Genomic DNA, 26,928 nt, shown 5'->3' on the forward strand with positions numbered 1-26,928 from the left:
AGACTGTACGTCAGTCCCTATACCGCTGAAGGACTGCTGCAGTATAGGGCAGCGGTCAGCAGTGGTGCACGTCAACCCTATCTATTGTGGACCGATAGCGGTCCTTACAGAACAGCAGACTGTACCGCACTCAAGCCTATGTACCGTAGCACCCTATACCAAGTTACCAGTCCTTATAAGAACTTTTGTGGACCAAGCAGGTTGTGTGTTAGTGTTTAGCAGACTGTACGTCAGTCCCTATACCGCTGAAGGACTGCTGCAGTATAGGGCAGCGGTCAGCAGTGGTGCACGTCAACCCTATCTATTGTGGACCGATAGCGGTCCTTACAGAACAGCAGACTGTACCGCACTCAAGCCTATGTACCGTAGCACCCTATACCAAGTTACCAGTCCTTATAAGAACTTTTGTGGACCAAGCAGGTTGTGTATTAGTGTTTAGCAGACTGTACGTCAGTCCCTATACCGCTGAAGGACTGCTGCAGTATAGGGCAGCGGTCAGCAGTGGTGCACGTCAACCCTATCTATTGTGGACCGATAGCGGTCCTTACAGAACAGCAGACTGTACCGCACTCAAGCCTATGTACCGTAGCACCCTATACCAAGTTACCAGTCCTTATAAGAACTTTTGTGGAACAAGCAGGTTGTGTGTTAGTGATTAGCAGACTGTACGTCAGTCCCTATACCAATGAAGGACTGCTGCAGTATAGGGCAGCGGTCAGCAGTAGTGCACGGCAACCCTATGTATTGTGGACCGATAGCGGTCCTTACAGAACAGCAGACTGTAACGCACTCAGGCCTATGTACCGTAGCACCCTATACCAAGTTACCAGTCCTTATAAGAACTTTTGTGGACCAAGCAGGTTGTGTGTTAGTGATTAGCAGACTGTACGTCAGTCCCTATACCAATGAAGGACTGCTGCAGTATAGGGCAGCGGTCAGCAGTAGTGCACGGCAACCCTATGTATTGTGGACCGATAGCGGTCCTTACAGAACAGCAGACTGTACTGCACTCAGGCCTATGTACCGTAGCACCCTATACCAAGTTACCAGTCCTTATAAAAACTTTTGTGGACCAAGCAGGTTGTGTGTTAGTGTTTAGCAGACTGTGCGTCAGTCCCTATACCGCTGAAGGACTGCTGCAGTATAGGGCAGCGGTCAGCAGTAGTGCACGGCAACCCTATGTATTGTGGACCGATAGCGGTCCTTACAGAACAGCAGACTGTAACGCACTCAGGCCTATGTACCGTAGCACCCTATACCAAGTTACCAGTCCTTATAAGAACTTTTGTGGACCAAGCAGGTTGTGTGTTAGTGATTAGCAGACTGTACGTCAGTCCCTATACCAATGAAGGACTGCTGCAGTATAGGGCAGCGGTCAGCAGTAGTGCACGGCAACCCTATGTATTGTGGACCGATAGCGGTCCTTACAGAACAGCAGACTGTACTGCACTCAGGCCTATGTACCGTAGCACCCTATACCAAGTTACCAGTCCTTATAAGAACTTTTGTGGACCAAGCAGGTTGTGTGTTAGTGATTAGCAGACTGTACGTCAGTCCCTATACCAATGAAGGACTGCTGCAGTATAGGGCAGCGGTCAGCAGTAGTGCACGGCAACCCTATGTATTGTGGACCGATAGCGGTCCTTACAGAACAGCAGACTGTACTGCACTCAGGCCTATGTACCGTAGCACCCTATACCAAGTTACCAGTCCTTATAAGAACTTTTGTGGACCAAGCAGGTTGTGTATTAGTGTTTAGCAGACTGTGCGTCAGTCCCTATACCGCTGAAGGACTGCTGCAGTATAGGGCAGCGGTCAGCAGTAGTGCACGGCAACCCTATGTATTGTGGACCGATAGCGGTCCTTACAGAACAGCAGACTGTACCGCACCCAAGCCTATGTACCGTAGCACCCTAGACAGACCAAGTTACCAGTCCTGATAAAGAGCTTTGTGGAACAAGTGAGTTGTGAATGATTAGCAGACTGCAGCAGAAGGGCAGCAGTCAAGTATAATATTCTTTCTATATTTGGAAGAAAGAATATTATACGTGTACAAGCCTATTACCGTACCACTGATACCAGTCCTGAAAAGAACCTTTGTGGAACTAATAGTAACAGCAAGTCTTTAAAATTATCCTCACTGCCTGACACACTGCTTCCTGCCTGTCCCTATACAAATTGGCAAAAAAGAGTAGGCTGGAACGATTAGCTGGAACAGCTCTTTTGTGGACCTGATAGTAACAGCTAATGATGATGATGATGATGATGATGATGAAGAAAGACTAATCTGGCTGAGCTGTCCCTAAAATAGCAGCATACAGCGCTCTGTCCCTTTATCTAAACTGACAAAAGAAACTCAGGCTGCTGACCTAACACCTATACCAGTCCTGAAAAGAACTTTTGTGTACCAAATAGCTAGCGTTTTCTCTGTCCCTACTCCACACAGGATCCTTTCCCTACAGTGACAGAAGAAAGAATGTAAAATGGCCACCGGATCGGGTGTATTTATAGGTTAGGGGGAATGTCCAAGTGTCCATGAGCTGTCATGTCTCAATTGGTTGTCCTGTAACACATGATAAACGTGTCACGAAAGGTTAAAGTTCTTGTATACATTAAACACGTAAGTCCGCCGGGGCGAACGACGGAAAAAGGCGTTCGAACCCGCGGACGGCGAAAGTCGGAAATTCGCCGCGAAACGACCGCCGGGCGAACCGTTCGGCCATCACTATTCTTCTTCCTCCATGGCCTCTTCCAGTGCTCTGTCCTCAGAACCAGTGGTGCTCCGTAGGCGTTCCAGGGGCTACGCAAGTACGCAGGCAAAACTATGCCATGCCGTGCTTGCGCTGGTTTGTTTGGGGGACAGGAGCCACACTGGGGCGGATGTTTTGTCAGCTCTGCAGGGGCAGGCCGAGAGGTGGTTGACGCCACGCCAGCTTAAGCCAGGAATGGTGGTTTGTGACAATGGCACCAACCTCCTCTCCGCCCTCCGACAGGGACAACTGACCCATGTGCCCTGTGTAGCTCACGTCCTTAACCTGGTGGTGCAGCGGTTCTTGGGCAGGTACCCCGGCTTACAGGATGTACTGAAGCAGGCCAGGAAAGTCTGTGTGCATTTCCGCCGATCATTTAATGCCTGTGCTCGGCTGGCTGAGCTCCAAAAGGAGTTGAACCTGCCCAAGAACCGCCTTATATGTGACATGCCCACCAGGTGGACCTCAACGTTGGCCATGCTGCAGCGGCTGCACACGCAGCAGAGGGCCATCAATGAGTACCTGTGCGACTACGGCACCAGGACAGGGTCAGGGGAGCTCGGTTTTTTCTCACCACGCCAGTGGGGCATGATCAGGGATGCATGCACTGTCCTGTCACCGTTTGAGGAGGCCACAAGGATGGTGAGCAATGACAGTGCATGCATCAGTGACACTGTACCTCTTGTCCACCTGTTGGAGCATACGCTGCGTGGAATAATGGACAGGGCACTTGAGGCAGAACAGAGGCAGGAAGAGGAGGACTTCCTTGCCTCTCAAGGCCCCCTTTATCCAGACAGTGTTCCTTCTGTGCCACCCATCACACATGAAGAGGATGAGGAGGAGGAAGAGGAGGAGGAGGATGATTGTGTCAGCATGGAGGTGGAGGCTGGCACTCAGCATCAGCAGCAGCAGCAGCAGCAGTCTTGTAGGGATGATTTACAGTCCCAAGAAACACGTGGACTTGTACGTGGCTGGGAGGAGGTAGCTGCAGATCATGTTGCCCTTAGTGACCCAGAGGACTCCGGACCGAATGCCTCAGCTAACCTACGCTGCATGGCCTCCCTGATCCTGCAAAGCCTGCGGAAGGATCCTCGTATTCTTCGGATCAAGGAGAGGGACCATTACTGGCTGGCCACTCTCCTTGATCCACAGTACAAGGGTAAGGTTGCCGACCTTATCTTGCCATCGCAGAGGGAGCAGAGGATGAGACATCTCCGGGAGGCCTTGCAGAAAGGTCTGTGCAACGCGTTCCCAGAGACTGGGAGGTTACAAACTCCTGGTCCTGGACAACGTGTTGCTGAGGCATCGGTCAGGAGGAGCGGTGGAGAAGGTGGCCGTCTGACTGATGCTTTCAGACAATTTTTTAGTCCGCAGCCCCAAGGTATGATCGGTTCCAGCAACCATCGCCAGCGTCTGATTTACATGGTGCAGGAATACCTAGGGGCAAGGTCAGACTTGGACACCTTTCCCACCGAAAATCCTCTGGCTTACTGGGTCTTGAGGATGGATCACTGGCTAGAGCTTGCACAGTATGCAATTGAGCTACTGGCCTGTCCTGCATCCAGCGTTCTTTCGGAAAGGCACCTTCAGTGCTGCTGGTGGCTTTGTTACCGATCACAGGGTGCGCCTGTCCACCGAATCAGTTGATCGACTGACCTTCATCAAGATGAATCAGTCTTGGATCACCCACAGCTACCAAGCACCTGAAGCTGATGTAACTGAATAATTTTTTTTGAAATATCACATCCCTTCAAGACTGCCTATGCTGATGCTGAGTGACTGTCCTGTTATGTTGATTGTCTATCCTCTTCGTCCTCCGCTGATATGTTGGAAGAACATTTCTGGTTCTGGGTGATGCCATCAGCCCAATTTTTCTGCCCCTGTTTAACAGGGACGTTTAAGTACAATTTTTGATGCAATGCTTTGCAGCAGGGCTAATTCCTGCAATAAAACTAGAGTATATGGGAGAGGTTGCAGTGTCGCAGCACCAGCACCAGTGCCATCAGCCCAATTTTTCTGCCCCTGTTTAACAGGGGCGTTTCAGTACAATTTTTGATGCAATGCTTTGCAGCAGGGCTAATTCCTGCAATAAAACTAGAGTATATGGGAGAGGTTGCAGTGTCGTGGCACCAGCACCAGTGCCTAAGGCCCAATTTTTCTGCCCCTGTTTAACAAGGGCGTTTCAGTACAATTTTTGATGCAATGCTTTACAGCAGGGCTAATTCCTGCAATAAAACTAGAGTATATGGGAGAGGTTGCAGTGTCGTGGCACCAGTACCAGTGCCTAAGGCCCAATTTTTCTGCCCCTGTTTAACAGGGACATGTAATTACAATTCTTGATATAATATTTCACAGGAGGGCCCGTTCCTGTGCCCACCCAGAGTAACTGTGAGGAATTATAGTGTTGTGGCACCAGCACCACAACCACCAAAGGTCAATCTTTCTACCACTGTTCAACAATGGCATGTAATTACAATTCTTGATATAATCGTTCACAGCAGGGCGCTCCAGCGCCCAGCAAGAGTCACTTTGAGGGCTTACAATGTTGTGGCAAAACCAACACCTTGTTCCGCCATTTCTGCAGAGCATATAGGGCAGGCCCCTACTTTCAAACATCCAACTTACAAACATCTCCTACTTGCAAACGGAAGGAGACAACAGCTAGTGAGATGAAAAAAGATGGACGACAAAACAATTTATACAGGGGTGATAACCCTTCCCTATGTTTTCCAAAAAGCTTAAAAATTGTTTTTTTGACTGGAGCTACACTTAAAAAATGTACCAGTTGAAAATTACAAACAGATTCAACTTAACACAACAAACCTACACAGTCCCTGTCTTGTTTGCACCGCCTGTATACTGCTGTTCTGAGTATATAGGGCCTGGGGGCCACACAAATTTCCTTTTTTTTAATATGGGTACAGGGTTCCCCTTGATATGCGTACAAGACCCAAAGGGGCTGGTAATGGGCAGGGAGGGCTACCCTTGCCATTTTTCTCAATGGTTTTCAACCATATTGCAGGAACCAGATATAACATTAAAACCGCAAGCAGTTTTCAATGATGTTATTTCTGTTTAATGTCATTTTGTGCAGGGACTGTTCTAAACACGGGAAACACGTGGCACCTCACAGGCATACTACAGACTCCCCCCAGGCACCATATTTAAAGGAATATTTCACTTTTTTTTTTCATTTTAATAATCATTAAAATCAGTGCTCCCGCCAAAACGGCCATTTTTAAAAACATTTTAGGCATTGAACCATGTCCCCTGGGGCAAGAGCCAGGTCCCCAAACCCTTTTTAGGACAGTATCTTGCATATTAGCTGTTAAAATTAGCACTTTTAATTTCGAACGTTCGAGTCCCATAGACGTCAATGGGGTTCTAGCGTTCGTTCGAATTTGGGGTCCGTTCGAAAGTTCTGGTGCGAACCGAACCGACTGATAGGCGGCACTGCTGGGCACTGATACATGGCACGTATGGGCACTGATATGCGGCACTGATAGATGGCATTGACAGGCATTACTGATGGCACTGGCACTGGCAGTCATTGGGGATGGGCACTGATTGGCTGCTGCCTGGGCAACTAATACTCGCCTCTGTCAGACGTAAGTGAGGAAAAGCCGATCAATGGCTCTTCCTGATTACATTGTGATCAGCTGTGTCTGACTGACACACCGCACCACCAATCGCCGCGATGCGCCCTCTCGCGGGCGTTTGAGAGCCGCCATTCTAGGAGGTCATCATATGATGTCCACCCAGAAATAGAGCTGCTCCGCCCAGCCGTTATTTGACAGCCAGCGGGCGTGAGGTGGTTACAGCCAATCTCCATGTTTCCTGTCACTTTAAATAGTTTGTTTTGATCAAGCTGGTCCAAACAAACTATTTTCTTTACGCAGGGTCTCTAAGCACTGTATGTATACAATATTTTTAACAAAACTTTTTTATTTTTTTATTTATACAGGAAATATTTGGGTACAAATTAGTGAAGTGGAAGAAAGTACTATGCATTGCTGGACAAGTTCTTACTTTAGGATTGCTTTGGCTTCTATTTTATTGGAAACCCGACTGGAATGTCTGGGCTTGTTGCATACCATGTACTCTGGAAGAGGCTGATGTTGTGTTTCTTAGAGCGACGGTAAGTAATTTGAGATTGTATAATGTTTTTTAACCACTTGACCACTGGGTACTTAAACCCCCTTCCTAACCAGACCAATTTTGCACTATAAAAGAAAAAAGATAGAAAATGTTGTAAAAAAAATGCATTTTTCTTTGTTTCTGTTATAAAATTTAGCAAATTAGTAATTTGGTAAAAATAACCCAAATAGGTGTATTTTGGTGTATTTGGTCTTTGTGAAAATTATAGAGTCCACAAATTATGAAGCTATAATCTCTGAAAATTGATCACACCTGATGTACTGAGGGCTTATCTCATTTCTTGAGACCCTAATAGGCCAGGAAAGTACAAATATCCCCCAAATGCCCTCTTTTTGGAATGTAGACATTCCAAGGTATTTAGTCAGGGGCATGGTGAGTTTTTTGAAGTTGTAATTTTGCTCTGTGGGGAAAGAGACCCCTAGGTGGTATCTTCAATACAGAAAAATGACAGAGGGGAGAGCCCATAGTGTAAAACCGTTTTATTAAAAACTCCAGTAAAAACAAATGTATGTGCACTCACATGTTCTGGCACCCGGTGTGTTCAGCATGTGTGTCTCAAGGAGAATAGTCTGACCGGCGTCCAAAGGACAACACTCAAATGCAGTTTGGCTCGGTTCTCTGTGTTCGTTCCTCGGGTAGATGTGGTGTCGCAATGACTCATGCCAGGGGGTGGGAGCACTGTGGAAGAACCAAGTTTTTAAAGCAGATGATCTCTTTATGGAAACCAAGGCCACTACACCAAGGCCCCCAAGTCCACTACATCCCAGGCCACTATGCTAACCTCCCCTGCATCTACGAAAACCCAGTTCCTTAAGGCTGGGTTCACACTGGAGTAAGCAGCGGCTCACAGTAGGCATCTAAGGCATCTCCATTCACTGTATCAGGTCCAATTTCAACCTGAATTTTGGGCTGAATTTGGACCTGAAACGAACCAAAAGATACACAAGGGCTCTTTTGCAATTCGCACCGGAGCCACTGTGGAGATGTGTGAACCGGCTCCATAGAGAGCCGGCTCACAATCTCCTCCTATGAGAATTGGATGTGGAGAAATCCAATTTGCAGTAGTGTGAACCCAGCCTTAATCAGTCATCATCTTGTCAAAAATGGAAATACCCATTTTGGGCTTCTTAATTTGAATTTCATGTGCTCCTGGCAGGCTGAAAGGCCCAAGAAGAAGCTGGTAGGGCTCAAAGCCAGTAGATGGATATCTTAAGATTACATGCTACAGGTTTGACAACAATAACATTATTTAAAACTATGCAACAAAGTGGTTAACCTGAAAATTCAAATCCAACCACTAACAGCGCTAATACCACATCTCCATGTAATCAATAGTTGTCTATACTGAACATGTAGTATTTTTACATCCAATAAGTCTTTTATCAGAGTTTATGTCTACAGACAAAGGGTTAAAAGCTGAGAGCACACTATTCCACATCAGTGAATGCAGTCCTTCATATTCGTTAAATCTTCAATATTATCTGGATATGCGTGGTTATGGTCCTACACCTTCACCATGAGCTGTTCCACCTCCGTGAATATGTATATAGATGGCAGCTTACCAGACTCCAGTCACTTTAGAGTCTATCTCCACTATGTGGAACTCCTCTGTGTGGTTCTGTGTATCCCGCTGATTGCTCTCACATTGATAGTAGACATGCAAAAGATTCAATGGGTCTCATATAGTGTAATACCTTTTATTTAGGGTTCAATAAATTCCATACCCCCTTGCATAATATGCTTACATTAAAACAATTTAAAACCAGCCTTTAACATTTGGGGTGTTAGTGGTGCCATACAGGCGCCTCACCGGTAGTCTGCAGGTCTCATCCGACGCAGTCTCCGTGTGTAGACCCGGGTCCTTGTCGGCTTTCACTCCCTGACGCGTTTCGTGTTTTCACGTCTTCAGAGAGCTCTCTGAAGACGTGAAAACACGAAACGCGTCAGGGCGGTGGTCACGCGAACAAGAGGGGGAGTGAAAGCCGACAAGAGCCCGGGTCTACACACGGAGACTGCGTCGGATGAGACCTGCAGACTACCGGTGAGGCGCCTGTACGGCACCACTAACACCCCAAATGTTAAAGGCTGGTTTTAAATTGTTTTAATGTAAGCATATTATGCAAGGGGGGTAGGGAATTTATTGAACCCTAAATAAAAGGTATTACACTATATGAGACCCCTTGAATCTTTTGCATGTCTACTATCAATGTGAGAGCAATCAGCGGGATACACAGAACCACACAGAGGAGTTCCACATAGTGGAGATAGACTCTAAAGTGACTGGAGTCTGGTAAGCTGCCATCTATATACATATTCACGGAGGTGGAACAGCTCATGGTGAAGGTGTAGGACCATAACCACGCATATCCAGATAATATTGAAGATTTAACGAATATGAAGGACTGCATTCACTGATGTGGAATAGTGTGCTCTCAGCTTTTAACCCTTTGTCTGTGGACATAAACTCTGATAAAAGACTTATTGGATGTAAAAATACTACATGTTCAGTATAGACAACTATTGATTACATGGAGATGTGGTATTAGCGCTGTTAGTGGTTGGATTTGAATTTTCAGGTTAACCACTTTGTTTGTTTCTTTGTAAATTAAAAGTAGGTACACAGAGGTAACTGCACATAGCTGCAGATATCTTTCAGAATACCTTGCACTCACAGTAATATCTCCAAATAAAGCAGAATGATAAAATAAATACGTCAATTTCAACCACAGTTCTGTGGAACCCTAGGGTTTCTCCATAGGTATCCAGGGGATTCTTGAGCTCTGGCTGATTGACCTCCCATCTAAGTGCCTGCATAGTTCTCGGGCCAATGCCACTTGGCAGAGCCAGTGGAATGACACCAATGATCTTTTTATTTACCTGTAAGTGTGGCATTCTGACCAACATTGTAAGGGTTGGATTCTTCAGATGTTGAATGAATGCTGTTTGATGCATTATCACCTGCCGAATATTTGGTGCAATTTCCATAAGCAATGGTCAAAAAACCCTACTATGATAAATAGAGTTATGTGGAGCATCAAATCTTGGTAAAAATAAATAAATGAGCAGGCGGGTGAAATTTTCTGTCAAATCAATGACAAAAAAACCACTGTTGTTTTTTTATTTTACTTGCACAGGATTGGATGTTGAAAGAAAACACGGCTTCACCTTGTTCACATATCTTCACTATGCACATTTCAAAGTGAATATGCTCTAATCCTTAAGTTCACCAATCCATTTGTTTCTGTTTCGCCTCTTTTTTTGCTTGTTTAGTGACCAACGTTTTTTTTTTTATTCACAGGATGAATTTAACTAGTTGCTGACCGCCGGCCGTCAAATGACGGCCAGGCGGCGCAGCTATTGTGGCGGGAGGCCGTCATATGACGGCCTCCCGTTTAAACAGGGATGCGCGCGATCGTGCGCGTGCATCCCTGTTTCTTCGGTGGCGGCGTGTCACGGAGACACCGCTCGCCACCGAAGGGGGTGAACAGCCATTCGTTATGGCTGTTTACCACGTGATCGGCCGTGATGAAGTCACGGCCGATCACAGATGGTCACACCCCCTACGTGCACGGCGCATGCGCGCGATCGCGAACGCGCTGCGCGTGCACGTCGGTGGCGGCGTGTTCCCCGGGAACACTGCTCGTCACCGACACTGGTAAACAGCCATTGGCTGGCTGTTTACCCACGTGATCGGCTGTGATCCTTTCACAGCCGATCACTAAAATGTAAACAAACCGCGGTAACGGGATGTTACCGGGTTCTCCTCCTCACACACCGATCGTGTGTGAGGAGGAGATTGCGGTAACATCTCGTTACCGCATACAGTGTACACCAAACATACTGATTGCCCCCCCCCCCAATAAAGAGGACCTGTCACCACCCCTCATAGTACCTGTCAATCACAGTCCATCAGAGTACCTGTCACAGTCCATCAGAGTATTTGAGTACCTGTCCCAGCCCATCAGAGTACCCGAGTACCTGTCCCAGCCCATCAGAGTACCCGAGTACCTGTCCCAGCCCATCACAGTACCCGAGTACCTGTCCCAGCCCATCAGAGTACCCGAGTACCTGTCTCAGCCCATCAGAGTACCCGAGTACCTGTCCCAGCCCATCAGAGTACCTGTCCCAGCCCATCAGAGTACCTGTCCCAGCCCATCAGAGTACCTGAGTACCTGTCCCAGCCCATCAGAGTACCCGAGTACCTGTCCCAGCCCATCAGAGTACCCGAGTACCTGTCCCAGCCCATCTGAGTACCCGAGTACCTGTCCCAGCCCATCTGAGTACCCGAGTACCTGTCACAGTTCATCTGAGTACCCGAGTACCTGTCCCGGCCCATCAGAGTACCCGAGTACCTGTCCCGGCCCATCAGAGTACCCGAGTACCTGTCCCGGCCCATCAGAGTACCCGAGTACCTGTCCCGGCCCATCAGAGTACCCGAGTACCTGTCACGGCACATCAGAGTACCCGAGTACCTGTCACGGCACATCAGAGTACCCGAGTACTTGTCAGGGCACATCAGAGTACCCGAGTACCTGTCACGGCCCATCAGGGTACCCGAGTACCTGTCACGGCCCATCAGGGTACCCGAGTACCTGTCACGGCCCATCAGGGTACCCGAGTACCTGTCACAGTCCATTAGAGTACCGAGTACCTGTCACAGTCCATTAGAGTACCGAGTACCTGTCACAGTCCATTAGAGTACCGAGTACCTGTCACAGCCCATCTGAGTACCCGAGTACCTGTCACAGTTCATCTGAGTACCTGTCACCGCCCTTCAGAGTACCCAAATACCAGTCACCAAACCATCAGAGTACCTGTCACAAGGCCATCAGAGTACCTGAGTACTTGTCACCAGGCCATCAGAGTACCCGAGTACCTGTCACCAGGCCATCAGAGTACCCGAGTACCTGTCACCAGGCCATCAGAGTACCCGAGTACCTGTCACCAGGCCATCAGAGTACCCGAGTACCTGTCACCAGGCCATCAGAGTACCCGAGTACCTGTCACCAGGCCATCAGAGTACCCGAGTACCTGTCACCAGGCCATCAGAGTACTCGAGTACCTGTCACCAGGCCATCAGAGTACCCGAGTACCTGTCACCAGGCAATCAGAGTACCCGAGTACCTGTTCCAGTCCATCTGAGTACCCGAGTACCTGTCACAGTCCATCTGAGTACCCGAGTACCTATCTCCAGCCCATCAGAGTACCCGAGTACCTATTTGCAGCCCATGTCTCATAGAATATACGTTGGGGTGTTTACTTTCCAAAATGGGGTCATTTTGTGGGTAATTTCACTGTCCTGGTGGTCCAGGACCTTCAAAAGTGTGATGGGTAGGAATGAAATAAGATGTGTCATTTATGCTCCTAGAACGCCTGAACGTACTACTTCAATGTTTGGCCCATCTATGTGGCCAGGCTGTGTAAAAGTCCTACACATGTGGTATCGCCATACTCGGGAGGAGTAGCAGAATGTATTTTGGGGTGTAATTTTTGCTATATACATGTTATGTGTTAGAAATATCTTATAAATTGACAATTTTGTGTAAAAAAAAAATGCGTTTTAATTTTTTTCCACATATTCCAAAAACTTCTGGAAAAAAATGAACTGTTCAAAAGACTCATTATGCCTCACAGATTATACGTTGGGGTGTTTGCTTTCCAAAATGGGGTAATTTTATGGGAAATTCCATTGTGCTGGTACTCCAGGGCCTTCAAAAGTGTAATAGGTGGTTGAGAAATGAGATGCGTAATTTTTGCTCATAGAACGTCTGAAGGTACTACATCAATGTTAGTGCTCTGTATGTGGCCAGGCTGTGTAAAAGTCTCACACATGTGGTATCGCCGTACTCGGGAAGAGTAGCAGAATGTATTTTGGGGGGTAATTTGTTGTATACATATGCTGTGTGTGAGAAATAACCTGATAATATGACAATTTAGTAAAAAAAAATAAAAAAAAATAAAAAATCTTCATTTTGCAAAGAATTGTGGGAAAAAATGACAACTTAAAAAAACTCACCATGCTACTTACTTAATACCTTGGGATGTCTACTTTGTAAAAAGGGGTCATTTGGGGGGTATTTGTACTTTCCTGACTAGTTAGAGTCTCAAGAAATGAGGTACACCTGATGTATTGAAGGCCTGATCAGAAGTGATGAATTTTTAGTGATTGGCACCATAGATTGTAGACTCTATAACTTTCACAAAGACCAAATAATATATACTAATGTGGGTTATTTTTACCAAAGATATGTAGCAGTATAAGTTTTGGCCAAAATTTATGAAGAAAAATTACTAATTAGCAAAAATTTATGACAGAAACGAAGAAAAAGGCATTTTTTTCACAAAATTTATGTTTTATTTTATTTATAGCACAAAAAATAAAAAACCCACTAGTGATTAAATACCACTAAAAGAAAGCTCTATTTATTTGGAAAAAAGGACGCAAGTTTCGTATGGATACTGTGTTGGATGACTGAGTAATTGTCATTCAAAGTGTGAGAGCGCTGAAAGCTGAAAATTGGTCTGGTCAGGAAGGGGGTGTAACTGCACTGTACTGAGGTGGTTAAACAATGCTGCAGAAAAAGGGTTCAGTGGACTCATATTTCCGAAACAGATTCACTACAGTGTACTGCTATGGATAACAACTGCATTGTTAATAAATCAGTCATAACATCGGAAATGAAAGTCAGTATTTTTTTTTATTTATTTATAGTACACCACCTCTATGAAGTATATACGGCATCTATATTTTATATGTATATTTTTTGTAGGGTGTATTATGCCATACATAACAAACTAATCAAAGGTAAAATCTGAAAATGTAAATGGAATAGATAGGTTACTTTATTTATTGCTGTGTTAAAGCACAGCAAAGATTTAGTTTAATGTCACTGTCCTTTGCATAGCTGTATACAGTCAAAATAAATAAATGAAAGGAAACAATACATTTTAAAACCAATAACTAGTGCACCTTTTCATTTTATTTTTTTCTACATTAAAAATCCCACTAACCTTGCTTTGACAATTTATCTACAGCTCTAAGGAAAAAAATATTTCACAGCCTATTAGTCTGTGCCCTTATCCTTCTAAGTCTGCCTGAGAGGAATGTGAAGGACAATCGCCAGATTGTGTAACATCTCCTAATATTTGCAGCTTATTTGTGAAGACAATTCAAATAGATATCTTCCACATTTAGAGGTAAAGACCAAAAATAATGCACTGCGCTGTTTTAACCACCGTCTGCACATGCAAAAGGCACTACTGAGCTTTCTTGATAAAAAAAGAAAATGTTGTACTCCAGGTCAAGCCCTCCGATTTATATGAATAACGATAAACATAAATGCACAACCCATTCTACCCCCCCCCCCCCCCCCATTGTTATATGAATCAGCATGGTCTATTCAACTATTATTGTTTAAACCAATTACAAATTATATTGTTTTCTTTGTATTGGGATGGAAGCCATCACATAAACACAACTCAGTATTTGGATTTCCTGTCTATACACTGCTTCATTGTCATGATTTATTAACCCCACTAATGTTGCATTATCTGCAAATGTGATTAAAGTATTTTGCTTTAAGTGGCAGTTCAAACATTAGTACAGAGAGAACAGAGAAGTGGACTTAGTATGCAGCCCTGTGGAACACCAGTATTAAAAACAATAGATGTTGAAGCTTGAACACCAAGCTTAAAGTGGTTGTAATAGCTGAATATTTTTTACCTTTATGCATTCTCTGCATTAGGGCAAAAAGCTTGCTATTGTCAGCCCCTGCCACCGTTCCCCCTAAATACTTACCTGTGCCTGATCTCAATTCAGTGCTGTGCCCGGGAATCAGTGGCAATGCTCTCTCTCTCTCTCCCTCCTGACTGGACTCAGTGAGAACAGAGGGAGCCATTGGCTCCTCCTACTGTCAATCAAATCCAGTGACAAGGGAGCAGTGGGTGGGGCCAAGCCACACTGTGATTGAGCCTGCATGTGTGCCACCATAGGACGTGGCTTTTATGGTGGCACACAGAAAAGAGGAGAAGCCCAGAGTGCTGACAGGAGATCCCATAAGAGAAGGATCAGAGCAGGTAAGTATGACATGTTTGTTATTTTAAAAAAAATACAAATGTTTACTTTACACGCACCTTATCCCATTGTAGCATATTTGTGGAAAAAATGTTTTATCCATAGATATAATGAAGCTCCCAGACCCAATATCTGCAGCAATGGTAATTAAACTGGGATAGTGGTTTAGATAAGTAAAGTAGTTGGACATAGAATGGGGAGGGACGTAAATCACAGAGGTGAGAACGGTCATAAAACTGTTGAAAAGTTATTTATGTGAAATAGAATTATCATATGTTTCCTTTCCAAAACATTGATGTCTTCCATACAGTGGTCTGGTTGTGATAATTGTTGTTGCACAAATGTGATCATGTTTTTTTGTGGTGTGACTGTGTAAATTAACTCTTTTTTTTTTGAATTTCTGTCCTGTTTCTCCAATATTCACTTGAAGACCAAGCCTTTTCTGGCACAAGTAAAAATCAATATTCTTTGCTAGAAAATTACTTAGAACCCCAAACATTATATACAATATATATATATGTGTGGTTGGCAAGTGGATATTAGATGCTTGGTTGCATTTCTTTATTGAATGGGGTACATCATATTACTATAATGCCCTGCACACATGGTCGGATTTTCCGATGACAAAATCCTTCTGATTTTTTCAGACGGATTTTGGCCCAAACTTGTCTTGCATACACACTGTTGCGCAAAGTTGTGCAATAGTTGTCTATACTGAACATGTAGTATTTTTACATCCAATAAGTCTTTTATCAGAGTTTATGTCTACAGACAAAGGGTTAAAAGCTGAGAGCACACTATTCCACATCAGTGAATGCAGTCCTTCATATTCGTTAAATCTTCAATATTATCTGGATATGCGTGGTTATGGTCCTACACCTTCACCATGAGCTGTTCCACCTCCGTGAATATGTATATAGATAGCAGCTTACCAGACTCCAGTCACTTTAGAGTCTATCTCCACTATGTGGAACTCCTCTGTGTGGTTCTGTGTATCCCGCTGATTGCTCTCACATTGATAGTAGACATGCAAAAGATTCAATGGGTCTCATATAGTGTAATACCTTTTATTTAGGGTTCAATAAATTCCATACCCCCCTTGCATAATATGCTTACATTAAAACAATTTAAAACCAGCCTTTAACATTTGGGGTGTTAGTGGTGCCGTACAGGCGCCTCACCGGTAGTCTGCAGGTCTCATCCGACGCAGTCTCCGTGTGTAGACCCGGGTCCTTGTCGGCTTTCACTCCCTGACGCGTTTCGTGTTTTCACGTCTTCAGAGAGCTCTCTGAAGACGTGAAAACACAAAACGCGTCAGGGCGGTGGTCACGCGAACAAGAGGGGGAGTGAAAGCCGACAAGAGCCCGGGTCTACACACGGAGACTGCGTCGGATGAGACCTGCAGACTACCGGTGAGGCGCCTGTACGGCACCACTAACACCCCAAATGTTAAAGGCTGGTTTTAAATTGTTTTAATGTAAGCATATTATGCAAGGGGGGTAGGGAATTTATTGAACCCTAAATAAAAGGTATTACACTATATGAGACCCCTTGAATCTTTTGCATGTCTACTATCAATGTGAGAGCAATCAGCGGGATACACAGAACCACACAGAGGAGTTCCACATAGTGGAGATAGACTCTAAAGTGACTGGAGTCTGGTAAGCTGCCATCTATATACATATTCACGGAGGTGGAACAGCTCATGGTGAAGGTGTAGGACCATAACCACGCATATCCAGATAATATTGAAGATTTAATGAATATGAAGGACTGCATTCACTGATGTGGAATAGTGTGCTCTCAGCTTTTAACCCTTTGTCTGTGGACATAAACTCTGATAAAAGACTTATTGGATGTAAAAATACTACATGTTCAGTATAGACAACTATTGATTACATGGAGATGTGGTATTAGCGCTGTTAGTGGTTGGATTTGAATTTTCAGGTTAACCACTTTGTTTGTTTCTTTGTAAATTAAAAGTAGGTACACAGAGGTGACTGCACATAGCTGCAGATATCTTTCAGAATACCTTGCACTCACAGTAATATCTCCAAATAAAGCAGAATGATAAAATAAATAAGTCAATTTCAACCACAGTTCTGTGGAACCCTAGGGTTTCTCCATAGGTATCCAGGGGATTCTTGAGCTCTGGCTGATTGACCTCCCATCTAAGTGCCTGCATAGTTCTCGGGCCAATGCCACTTGGCAGAGCCAGTGGAATGACACCAATGATCTTTTTATTTACCTGTAAGTGTGGCATTCTGACCAACATTGTAAGGGTTGGATTCTTCAGATGTTGAATGAATGCTGTTTGATGCATTATCACCTGCCGAATATTTGGTGCAATTTCCATAAGCAATGGTCAAAAAACCCTACTATGATAAATAGAGTTATGTGGAGCATCAAATCTTGGTAAAAATAAATAAATGAGCAGGCGGGTGAAATTTTCTGTCAAATCAATGACAAAAACACCACTGTTGTTTTTTTATTTTACTTGCACAGGATTGGATGTTGAAAGAAAACACGGCTTCACCTTGTTCACATATCTTCACTATGCACATTTCAAAGTGAATATGCTCTAATCCTTAAGTTCACCAATCCATTTGTTTCTGTTTCGCCTCTTTTTTTGCTTGTTTAGTGACCAACGTTTTTTTTTTTATTCACAGGATGAATTTAAACAATGCTGCAGAAAAAGGGTTCAGTGGACTCATATTTCCGAAACAGATTCACTACAGTGTACTGCTATGGATAACAACTGCATTGTTAACAAATCAGTCATAACATCGGAAATGAAAGTCAGTATTTTTTTTTTATTTATTTATAGTACACCACCTCTATTAAGTATATACGGCATCTATATTTTATATGTATATTTTTTGTAGGGTGTATTATGCCATACATAACAAACTAATCAAAGGTAAAATCTGAAAATGTAAATGGAATAGATAGGTTACTTTATTTATTGCTGTGTTAAAGCACAGCAAAGATTTAGTTTAATGTCACTGTCCTTTGCATAGCTGTATACAGTCAAAATAAATAAATGAAAGGAAACAATACATTTTAAAACCAATAACTAGTGCACCTTTTCATTTTATTTTTTTCTACATTAAAAATCCCACTAACCTTGCTTTGACAATTAATCTACAGCTCTAAGGAAAAAAATATTTCACAGCCTATTAGTCTGTGCCCTTATCCTTCTAAGTCTGCCTGAGGGGAATGTGAAGGACAATCGCCAGATTGTGTAACATCTCCTAATATTTGCAGCTTATTTGTGAAGACAATTCAAATAGATATCTTCCACATTTAGAGGTAAAGACCAAAAATAATGCACTGCGCTGTTTTAACCACCGTCTGCACATGCAAAAGGCACTACTGAGCTTTCTTGATAAAAAAAGAAAATGTTGTACTCCAGGTCAAGCCCTCCGATTTATATGAATAACGATAAACATAAATGCACAACCCATTCTACTCCCCCCCCCCCCCCCCATTGTTATATGAATCAGCATGGTCTATTCAACTATTATTGTTTAAACCAATTACAAATTATATTGTTTTCTTTGTATTGGGATGGAAGCCATCACATAAACACAACTCAGTATTTGGATTTCCTGTCTATACACTGCTTCATTGTCATGATTTATTAACCCCACTAATGTTGCATTATCTGCAAATGTGATTAAAGCATTTTGCTTTAAGTGGCAGTTCAATCATTAGTACAGAGAGAACAGAGAAGTGGACTTAGTATGCAGCCCTGTGGAACACCAGTATTAAAAACAATAGATGTTGAAGCTTGAACACCAAGCTTAAAGTGGTTGTAATAGCTGAATATTTTTTACCTTTATGCATTCTCTGCATTAGGGCAAAAAGCTTGCTATTGTCAGCCCCTGCCACCGTTCCCCCTAAATACTTACCTGTGCCTGATCTCAATTCAGTGCTGTGCCCGGGAATCAGTGGCAATGCTCTCTCTCTCTCTCCCTCCTGACTGGACTCAGTGAGAACAGAGGGAGCCATTGGCTCCTCCTACTGTCAATCAAATCCAGTGACAAGGGAGCAGTGGGTGGGGCCAAGCCACACTGTGATTGAGCCTATATGTGTGCAACCATAGGACGTGGCTTTTATGGTGGCACACAGAAAAGAGGAGAAGCCCAGAGTGCTAACAGGAGATCCCATAAGAGAAGGATCAGAGCAGGTAAGTATGACATGTTTGTTATTTTAAAAAAAATACAAATGTTTACTTTACACGCACCTTATCCCATTGTAGCATATTTGTGGAAAAAATGTTTTATCCATAGATATAATGAAGCTCCCAGACCCAATATCTGCAACAATGGTAATTAAACTGAAATAGTGGTTTAGATAAGTAAAGTAGTTGGACATAGAATGGGGAGGGACGTAAATCACAGAGGTGAGAACGGTCATAAAACTGTTGAAAAGTTATTTATGTGAAATAGAATTATCATATGTTTCCTTTCCAAAACATTGATGTCTTCCATACAGTGGTCTGGTTGTGATAATTGTTGTTGCACAAATGTGATCATGTTTTTTTGTGGTGTGACTGTGTAAATTAACTCTTTTTTTTTTTTATTTCTGTCCTGTTTCTCCAATATTCACTTGAAGACCAAGCCTTTTCTGGCACAAGTAAAAATCAATATTCTTTGCTAGAAAATTACTTAGAACCCCAAACATTATATACAATATATATATATATATGTGTGGTTGGCAAGTGGATATTAGATGCTTGGTTGCATTTCTTTATTGAATGGGGTACATCATATTACTATAATGCCCTGTACACATGGTCGGATTTTCCGATGACAAAATCCGTCTGATTTTTTCGGACGGATTTTGGCCCAAACTTGTCTTGCATACACACTGTTGCGCAAAGTTGTCGGAAAATCTGATCATTCTGAAATTGGTGACGTAGAACACGTACGACGGGACTATAAATGGGCCAGTAGCCAATAGCTTTCGTCTTGTAATTTATTCTGAGCATGCATGGCACTTTGTCCGTCGGAATTGTCTACACACAATTGGAATTTAAACAATCGGATTTTGTTGTCCGAAAATTTGAGATCCAGCTCTCAAACTTTGTGTGTTGGAAAAATTCCGACCGAAAAAGTTTGATGTAGCCCACACACGATCAGATTTTCCGACAACTGTATTATCCTGTTATATTGAAGGCCCTGTTTGTGTATGACACTTTTTAATGGATTGATTTGGCTGCACAGTTTGCAGCATTTGTTGTAGTCAGGTAAAGTTCTTTGTTTGCGTCCCTATTAAAATGAAATAATGTAATTTCCTGCTGACGGCTTTATGTCTGAGGTTAGGTGGTTGCTTAAAGACCAGCACTGGAGGTTGTTGGAATATTCCTGTTATGATGGGTTGAAGCTCTTTGATCATATTTTTTTATTCCTTCTAGTGCTTTCTTATATATTCATTGTTTATGCTAGGACATAAGGCAGATGAACAGTTGTACTATCACAGTAGTGCTAGAGTATACTATCCTTGTGTAATATTGTAATAATGCAGTGTCTAGCAATATGATAAATGATTACTGTTTGATTTACTATTAAAAAGTTTAGAAAACATTGATACTATATTTCTTATGGTTTCTTGATGTTATGCACTAACACCTAAGCAAACTGCCTCAAGCCTGTCTGATTTAGGCACTCTAGGTACCGTTTTTTGTTATGCAGTTATGCTGCAACAAGGTTTTGCTCAATGTTTGAGCGCCAGTAAAATACAGGGGTTACCATGCATCCTACCGATACTTGCTTTCAACTTCTCCTCTCCGGGGGTCACCAAGCCAAAGTGATTAGAAAAAAACAGCTTTATCTGCAACTTTGTAAGCAGATTTTTTTCTCCATACACAGGGCCTGGGCTCATGTGTGGACAGGGCCTTCCTAAAACCATGGAAGTGTCCTGGCCAGGAGGCACTGAGAGAAAAGAGGACAGTGGGAGAACACTGCCAGGCAAGTCTCCAGAAGGTAAAAGGAACAGCCATGAGGGCTGTTGAGTGACACACAGTCAGGAGGACTGGGAGGCAGGCCTGAGAGGACTGGGATGGGTGCAGAGCCAGTCAGGATTGTGGTGGCATTGGCATTGGCTGTGGAAAGAGGTAGCTGCAGGCAGGATGGCAAGGCCTGAGGAGGTGGTACTGGAATCAGTAGCCACATGTAGGACGGCTAGCACTAAGAACTACTACCATTTTTTGTTACACCGGACACTGGTCCCTGCCTGCAAAGGGCATTCTCAAAGATCTAACTGAGTCTGTATTAGATCAAACCAACAATGCTAGCTGGTTCTAGGAGTGATAGTCTGCATGCAAGTGCATGTACTGGAGAAGAAGAGAGGTTGTAAATACCGGTGGTGTATAGTTTTAATCCCTAATTTCCTATCTTCAATCAAATGGACATCCCATATGTACCCAAAGGGTGGCACTTGAGAAATGAACTTCCTCTTTATACTCTGTCACTACGTTCGTGTTTGTCAAATGACAATTTACGGATAGTTAGTATGCTAGACAAAATCCTGCACACACGCTTTTGACAAAAATCAGACGCTCGGTCGTCCAACAATCAAACCGTGTGTAAGAGGCCTATGAGCTGGTTCACATCTGTGCAGTGCATTTTTATGCATTGTATTTTATGTGCGTTTTACATGTTTTTTTTATGTATTACCATTGAATTCTAGGTGGTTTGATTAAAGCACATCAAAGATGCAGCATGCTGACTTTTTTAACGCAGCTCACCTAAACTGCACATAACATGCACAGGTGTGAACAGGACCTTAGGAAGTGTTATAACCCCTGTATTTTTATTTTTGATATCTGTGTCACATTAGGGTGATTTCCCTTCACTTGTTGTCACATTGTCAAAACAGGAATTGAGCGGAAATTCCTCTAAAGTGAGAGCATCCCTGATTGTCACCAGTGTCACCAAAACTAGTGCCCCCATTGGAAGATTTGGGATTTTCTTTCACTCTCATTGATAATCGTAAACAGAACAAATAGAGGGGTTGAATCTCCCTATCTGGGGACAGGTGTTCTAATCCCACTCCACTCTATCCAAATGTATTAACGGGGAAAAGAAGAGAAATTTGTCTTAAATATACTTTAAGTTTCCATTGCTGATGTAGTGAATGATTATTTCTTATTAGAATATTCACTGCATTGCCACGTGAGAAATAACCCCATGTAATAGTTCATGCCAAGCTAGCAAATAGAATCTCATGAAGTGGAACAAAAGCACAGATTACGAGAAGTAAGAATTTGTCCCAGCATTGTATTTCTGAATGAATGACTGCAGTATGAGGCTTCATGGACAGGTTAACTACTTCATATCATTTTCTCATACAGGCAGGATTTTTTTTTTTTTACATTTCCATAGCTTGTCCTAGTTTACTAAATCATATATGCACCTTTTTTAGAGGGAAAAAAATAGAAAGAAAAAAAAACATTCTCCAATATATGTCTTCTAATGCCACTTTAACATACTGTATGCTAATACTACTGTGTTACTGTGTATGTGTAGTGCCTACCTCCAAAGAGCTGCTGGATGTATTGGGCCCCTGCTCCTGTACCCAATAGCACTACGCACTCTGACACACCTGGCTAGATGGGGATTATTTATTGCAGACGTCTGTGGCAAAAGATATATGAACAATAGTAATGACACCGCAAGCAGTTAAACAATAGCAAGAAATATATTATAAACAGGTGAACAGTAGTAAAAAATATACTGAAAAAAAAACTGGTGTGGAGGGCAACCTCACATAAACCCCATACTGGGGCAATCTTAACTAAGGAGAGTTGGACTGCTATAACAGTTCATCAGTCTCTAATTTAGCCACTCTATTTTGCTGGCCAGCTCACTGGGGCCCAACTCTTACGTCAGAGTGCTCAGTATAATGTCCCTCAAACACTGATAAAGGCAATATCTCTCTAATACCTACAGGCAACACTGTTTCTCTTTTGTCAAAGGGTAGTGGGGTCTGGCTAGCACCCTCTCAGCAGATCAGTAGCAGGTGATCTCCCTCTGTTTAATGTTGGCAGCACAACTGGTCAATGTTAATGGTGTCCTTCCCCTTGATCAGGCAGTGGGCTCTGTCAGCATCTGTAGCACTGTCCAGTGTTCCAGGATGTCTGGCACTGCTCCTCTCTCCTTCTCAGGTGTGGTGGTGAATGGTCTGCTGGCAGCCTGAAACACACTCAGTCACTCTGAACGTCTTCCACACTCTCATTCTCCTCAGCTTGGGAACCACAACACTCCTCCTATTCCTCTGCTCAGCTTTAGTGAATATGAAATCTGTAGTTTCTTTGCTCCCGCTTACCAAGCCAGCTCGTTCTGTAAAGGACTACACCTCCCACAATCCTCCATTCCTCCCAGCATTCTTAGCAGTCCAGATCCTCTTCCCCTGTATAATCCTATTGGGTAGAGGGCAGGCTTAACACTGGCTGGACACATTTCTATAATAGCAATCTCTACCTACAGATGTGCTTGTGAATAGTCCCTGTCTCTGATTAGGCACAGAATCCTCCCCAAGGAAGATGTGTCCACTATATCCCTCTGCAAACATAAACAAAGGCAGCCGCTACTAGCTATAGCAAGCAAGCAAGCAATAAATGACTAATGCAGTGATCTGTTGCTGGTGCAGGGGAACCCAGGGCTGCTCTGGATCTTTTCTGCATTGCTCCAGGATGGCTGCTAGAGCTCACAGGAGTTCTTAATGATGTGAGAAGTGAAGTTGCAGGATTTCCTATGTAAACACAATGCAGATGCACTGTGATAAATTGCACAACAGAGTGCTCTTGTAGTGATATCAGAAGCTTAGGAGTTAATCGATTCAACTTCTTTGCTAAGAGTTGGAAGCTACACATTGCAAGCAGGTAATGGTTTCATGAAAAAAACACTAACGGCTTCCTGCAGCTGCTTACACCTTCTGCCATTTTAGATTGAAGCTGTGGATGAGAACAGCTAAAGCATCATTAGATATGGTATGGATATAATATGGACCAGTATGGATAGGGAGGTTAATCAAGTAAAAACATATGGAATGACAAAAGAATGTTATATGCAGCACTTTGCTACACTGTACTTTGCACATTTAGAATGCTCTTTGCATTGCTTTCCTATGAATGCTTAATAGAAGGGTAAGCATTTTTTTTTTTTTTAACAAATCGTAAGCATCTGTAAAGTAGGAGCCATACTGTACTTGGATCTCACCTGATATATACTAAGTAAGGAAAAATCATGTTAGATGGAAAAAGGGTCAGTTATCAGACTTTGTTGCATGTATGTCCAGTATGTATATATATGTATATATAATAAATGCAGTCAATGTCAATAAGATCTGTCTAACAATGCATCTGGCTATCATCTGGCTAAAATCCAGATGCTGTTGGACAGTAGTAAATGCAGCCCAGTCAGACAAATCCTATTGTTAAATCTGCAATATAAAAATTTGGGAAATGTTTTTACTTCCAGAGGTAAAAAAGGAGCCAAAGATTGGTGATGTGATACTAAACACTTTATAAACATGGCATACAGTAGAAAAATTGTCAGTAAGTTAACTTATAAGCATTAAGAATACCATGTGGTATTATATAAAAATATAGTATTTGTGTGTGTAATGTATGTGTGCTAGTGTTTTTTTTTTTAAGAGCGTTTGTTAATGCTTTATTTGTTCATGCTGTGTTCTTTTGCTTTAACAGGTTAGGTGTATTTGGGTTCAGAAAATCAAGTATGTCTGGTTACACACAGAAAAAAGATTTCAGAAAGCTGGGTATGTCAAAGTTTAAAAGTCCTTTAGGTGTACAAAAGTATTTTTTTGTGACATACAGTATTATTCATAACAAAACAGTGTTGCGCTTCCTAAATAACTACCAATAATAAGAATATGTGATTAACTTGCAATATAGCAATATACTGAGTGCACAATCAAATATTTATGTTCCCTGACTGGGGATAGTGAAAAATACACAATAATGAAGTATACGTGTTCCCTATGCGGGAATAGGGAACAATAGACAATAAAGAATAAGTCCACACACTCAAAAAATGAACTGAATAAAATAGTCCGAATGCACAAATATAATCCTCAGAGTCTTCTGCACAAAAACGCACAACACACCACCAGTGCATAAGCTTTGGAAATGCAAGTGCTCTCCTTCACCTCAATATCCTAGTCGATCACCTCACGTTCAGACCCCCGTTTCACCAGAAGGTCAGAAAAAGCAGGTTCCCTCTCTGGAATACAAACGGATCAGCTGGTCATGGAACTCCTATTCCTTCTGTGCTGCCTCTGGCTTATTAGATGGATACCAGCCAGTACAAATTCCCTCAATGGGGTCCAGTGCACATAGAATAGAAAAGGAAAAATCTAGTGCTCTCTGTATATCAAAACGGTTTATTTCCTCAGCCTTTAATTTCAGCTTGTTCAGTTAAGCTCTGACAATAAAACCTGAAGCTGATTAATTTCTATGCAGAAGTGCATCAGATTTTGCACTCACCAGCTTTAGTAAGTCTCCCCCATGAAAACAGAAGAGTGCTACTATTACAGTACGTAAAAACTATCAGCTAACAACTTATTAAACTGAAATTGATAGTCAGCCATACCACTTCATACCCGGAAGGTTTTACCCCCTTAAATGATCAGGCCATTTTTTTTTTGCGATACAGCACTGCATTACTTTAAAGCAGAGATCCACTCAAAAGTGGAACTTCGGCTTATCTGATTCCATCCCCCCTCTGTTGCCAAATTTGACACCTTTCAGCGGGGGGAGTGGATACCTGTTTTTTACAGGTACCATGTCCCTACTTCCGGGAGATTGGGCCACAGCGAATTACGTCAGCAGCTTGATCCCCCTCCCCCTCCCTCCCCTTCTGCCGAGCCAGTGAGAGAGCATAGTGTGCTTTGCACATACACAGTAGTGACCCGGCCGTGAAGCCGAAAGGCTACACTGCCGGGTTCCCTTACCCGCAATGGTGGTGGCAGCCAGTGCTGGGACAAGGGCATCTCTTGCCCAGGGCAATGATGGAAAACTGTCCCCCCCCAGTGTAAAGAAGGAGTCTGTATCGTTTCAAAATAAAAAAATACATAGAACAATACATATATTAAGTTAGATTTAATTAGATAAGTGGCACCAGTGTCCATGTTAATTAACTCCTTCATGACAGCACAATAACCCTCTTCCTGCTGCATAATTTGTGAATTAACCTCCCTTCAGCCCCCCCCCCCCCTCCCCATTTGCAGATGGCACTATGCTTTACTGCTTGGTTCCCTCCTCCTCCCGTTTTTATTTTTTATTTTTACTAGTAATGGCGGCGAACAGCAATTTTTAGCTGGACTGTGACATTGCGGCAGACAAATTGGACTTTAAGTGATGCTTTTTGGGGACCAGTGCCACCAATACAGCGATCTGTGCTAAAAAATGCACTGACACTGTATAAATGGCACTGGTAGGGAAGGGATTAACACCAGGGGCAATCAAAGGGTTCAATATGTTCCCTAAGTGTGCTTTCTAACTGTGTGGGGAATGGACTCACTGCAGGAACAGAGAGATCCGTGTTCCTGTCTGACAGAACAACGGTTTGCTTTGTTTACATCAGCAGACCGCAGTTCTGTCATCAATCACAGCCGCCAGGCCCACTGATTGGCTCCCGCTGTGTCCAGTGGGAGCAGGTGCTGGCGGTGCGCCCCAGACCAGGTCGCATGAACAACGTATAGGTGGGCGGTCCAGAACTGGTTAAAGTGTATTTAAAGCCAAAAATGGTTCTAATGGTTAGAACTCCTGTCCCAATTGTATTGCTGTTTGTGTACCCTTAAAGGATAAGTTTACCTTTTCCGCAGAATTTCACTTTTTACATAATAAATAGAGGTGGTTTACAATGCCATTTCTGGCCCAGCCACCCCAATGAGAGAGGATGGTTGAGAGGTAGAGGG

At 43.2% G+C, this 26,928-nt stretch overlaps 1 protein-coding gene across 1 annotated transcript in view; it reads left to right on the forward strand.

Annotated features, from left to right (window-relative positions):
- Positions 1-26,928, forward strand: part of LOC143988154 (putative cation-transporting ATPase 13A4) — a 112,177-nt gene that overhangs the window by 13,790 nt on the left and 71,459 nt on the right. The window contains exons 2-4 of the mRNA XM_077487483.1: positions 6,715-6,888; positions 17,652-17,780; positions 24,698-24,768. Coding sequence (XP_077343609.1) covers positions 6,715-6,888; positions 17,652-17,780; positions 24,698-24,768 — 374 coding nt within the window. The remainder of the gene's footprint in view (positions 1-6,714; positions 6,889-17,651; positions 17,781-24,697; positions 24,769-26,928) is intronic.

Source organism: Lithobates pipiens, unplaced genomic scaffold, assembly GCF_037356315.1.
Source record: "Lithobates pipiens isolate NorthernLeopardFrog02 unplaced genomic scaffold, aLitPip1_a1.2 Scaffold_18, whole genome shotgun sequence".
Taxonomy (NCBI): domain Eukaryota; kingdom Metazoa; phylum Chordata; class Amphibia; order Anura; family Ranidae; genus Lithobates; species Lithobates pipiens.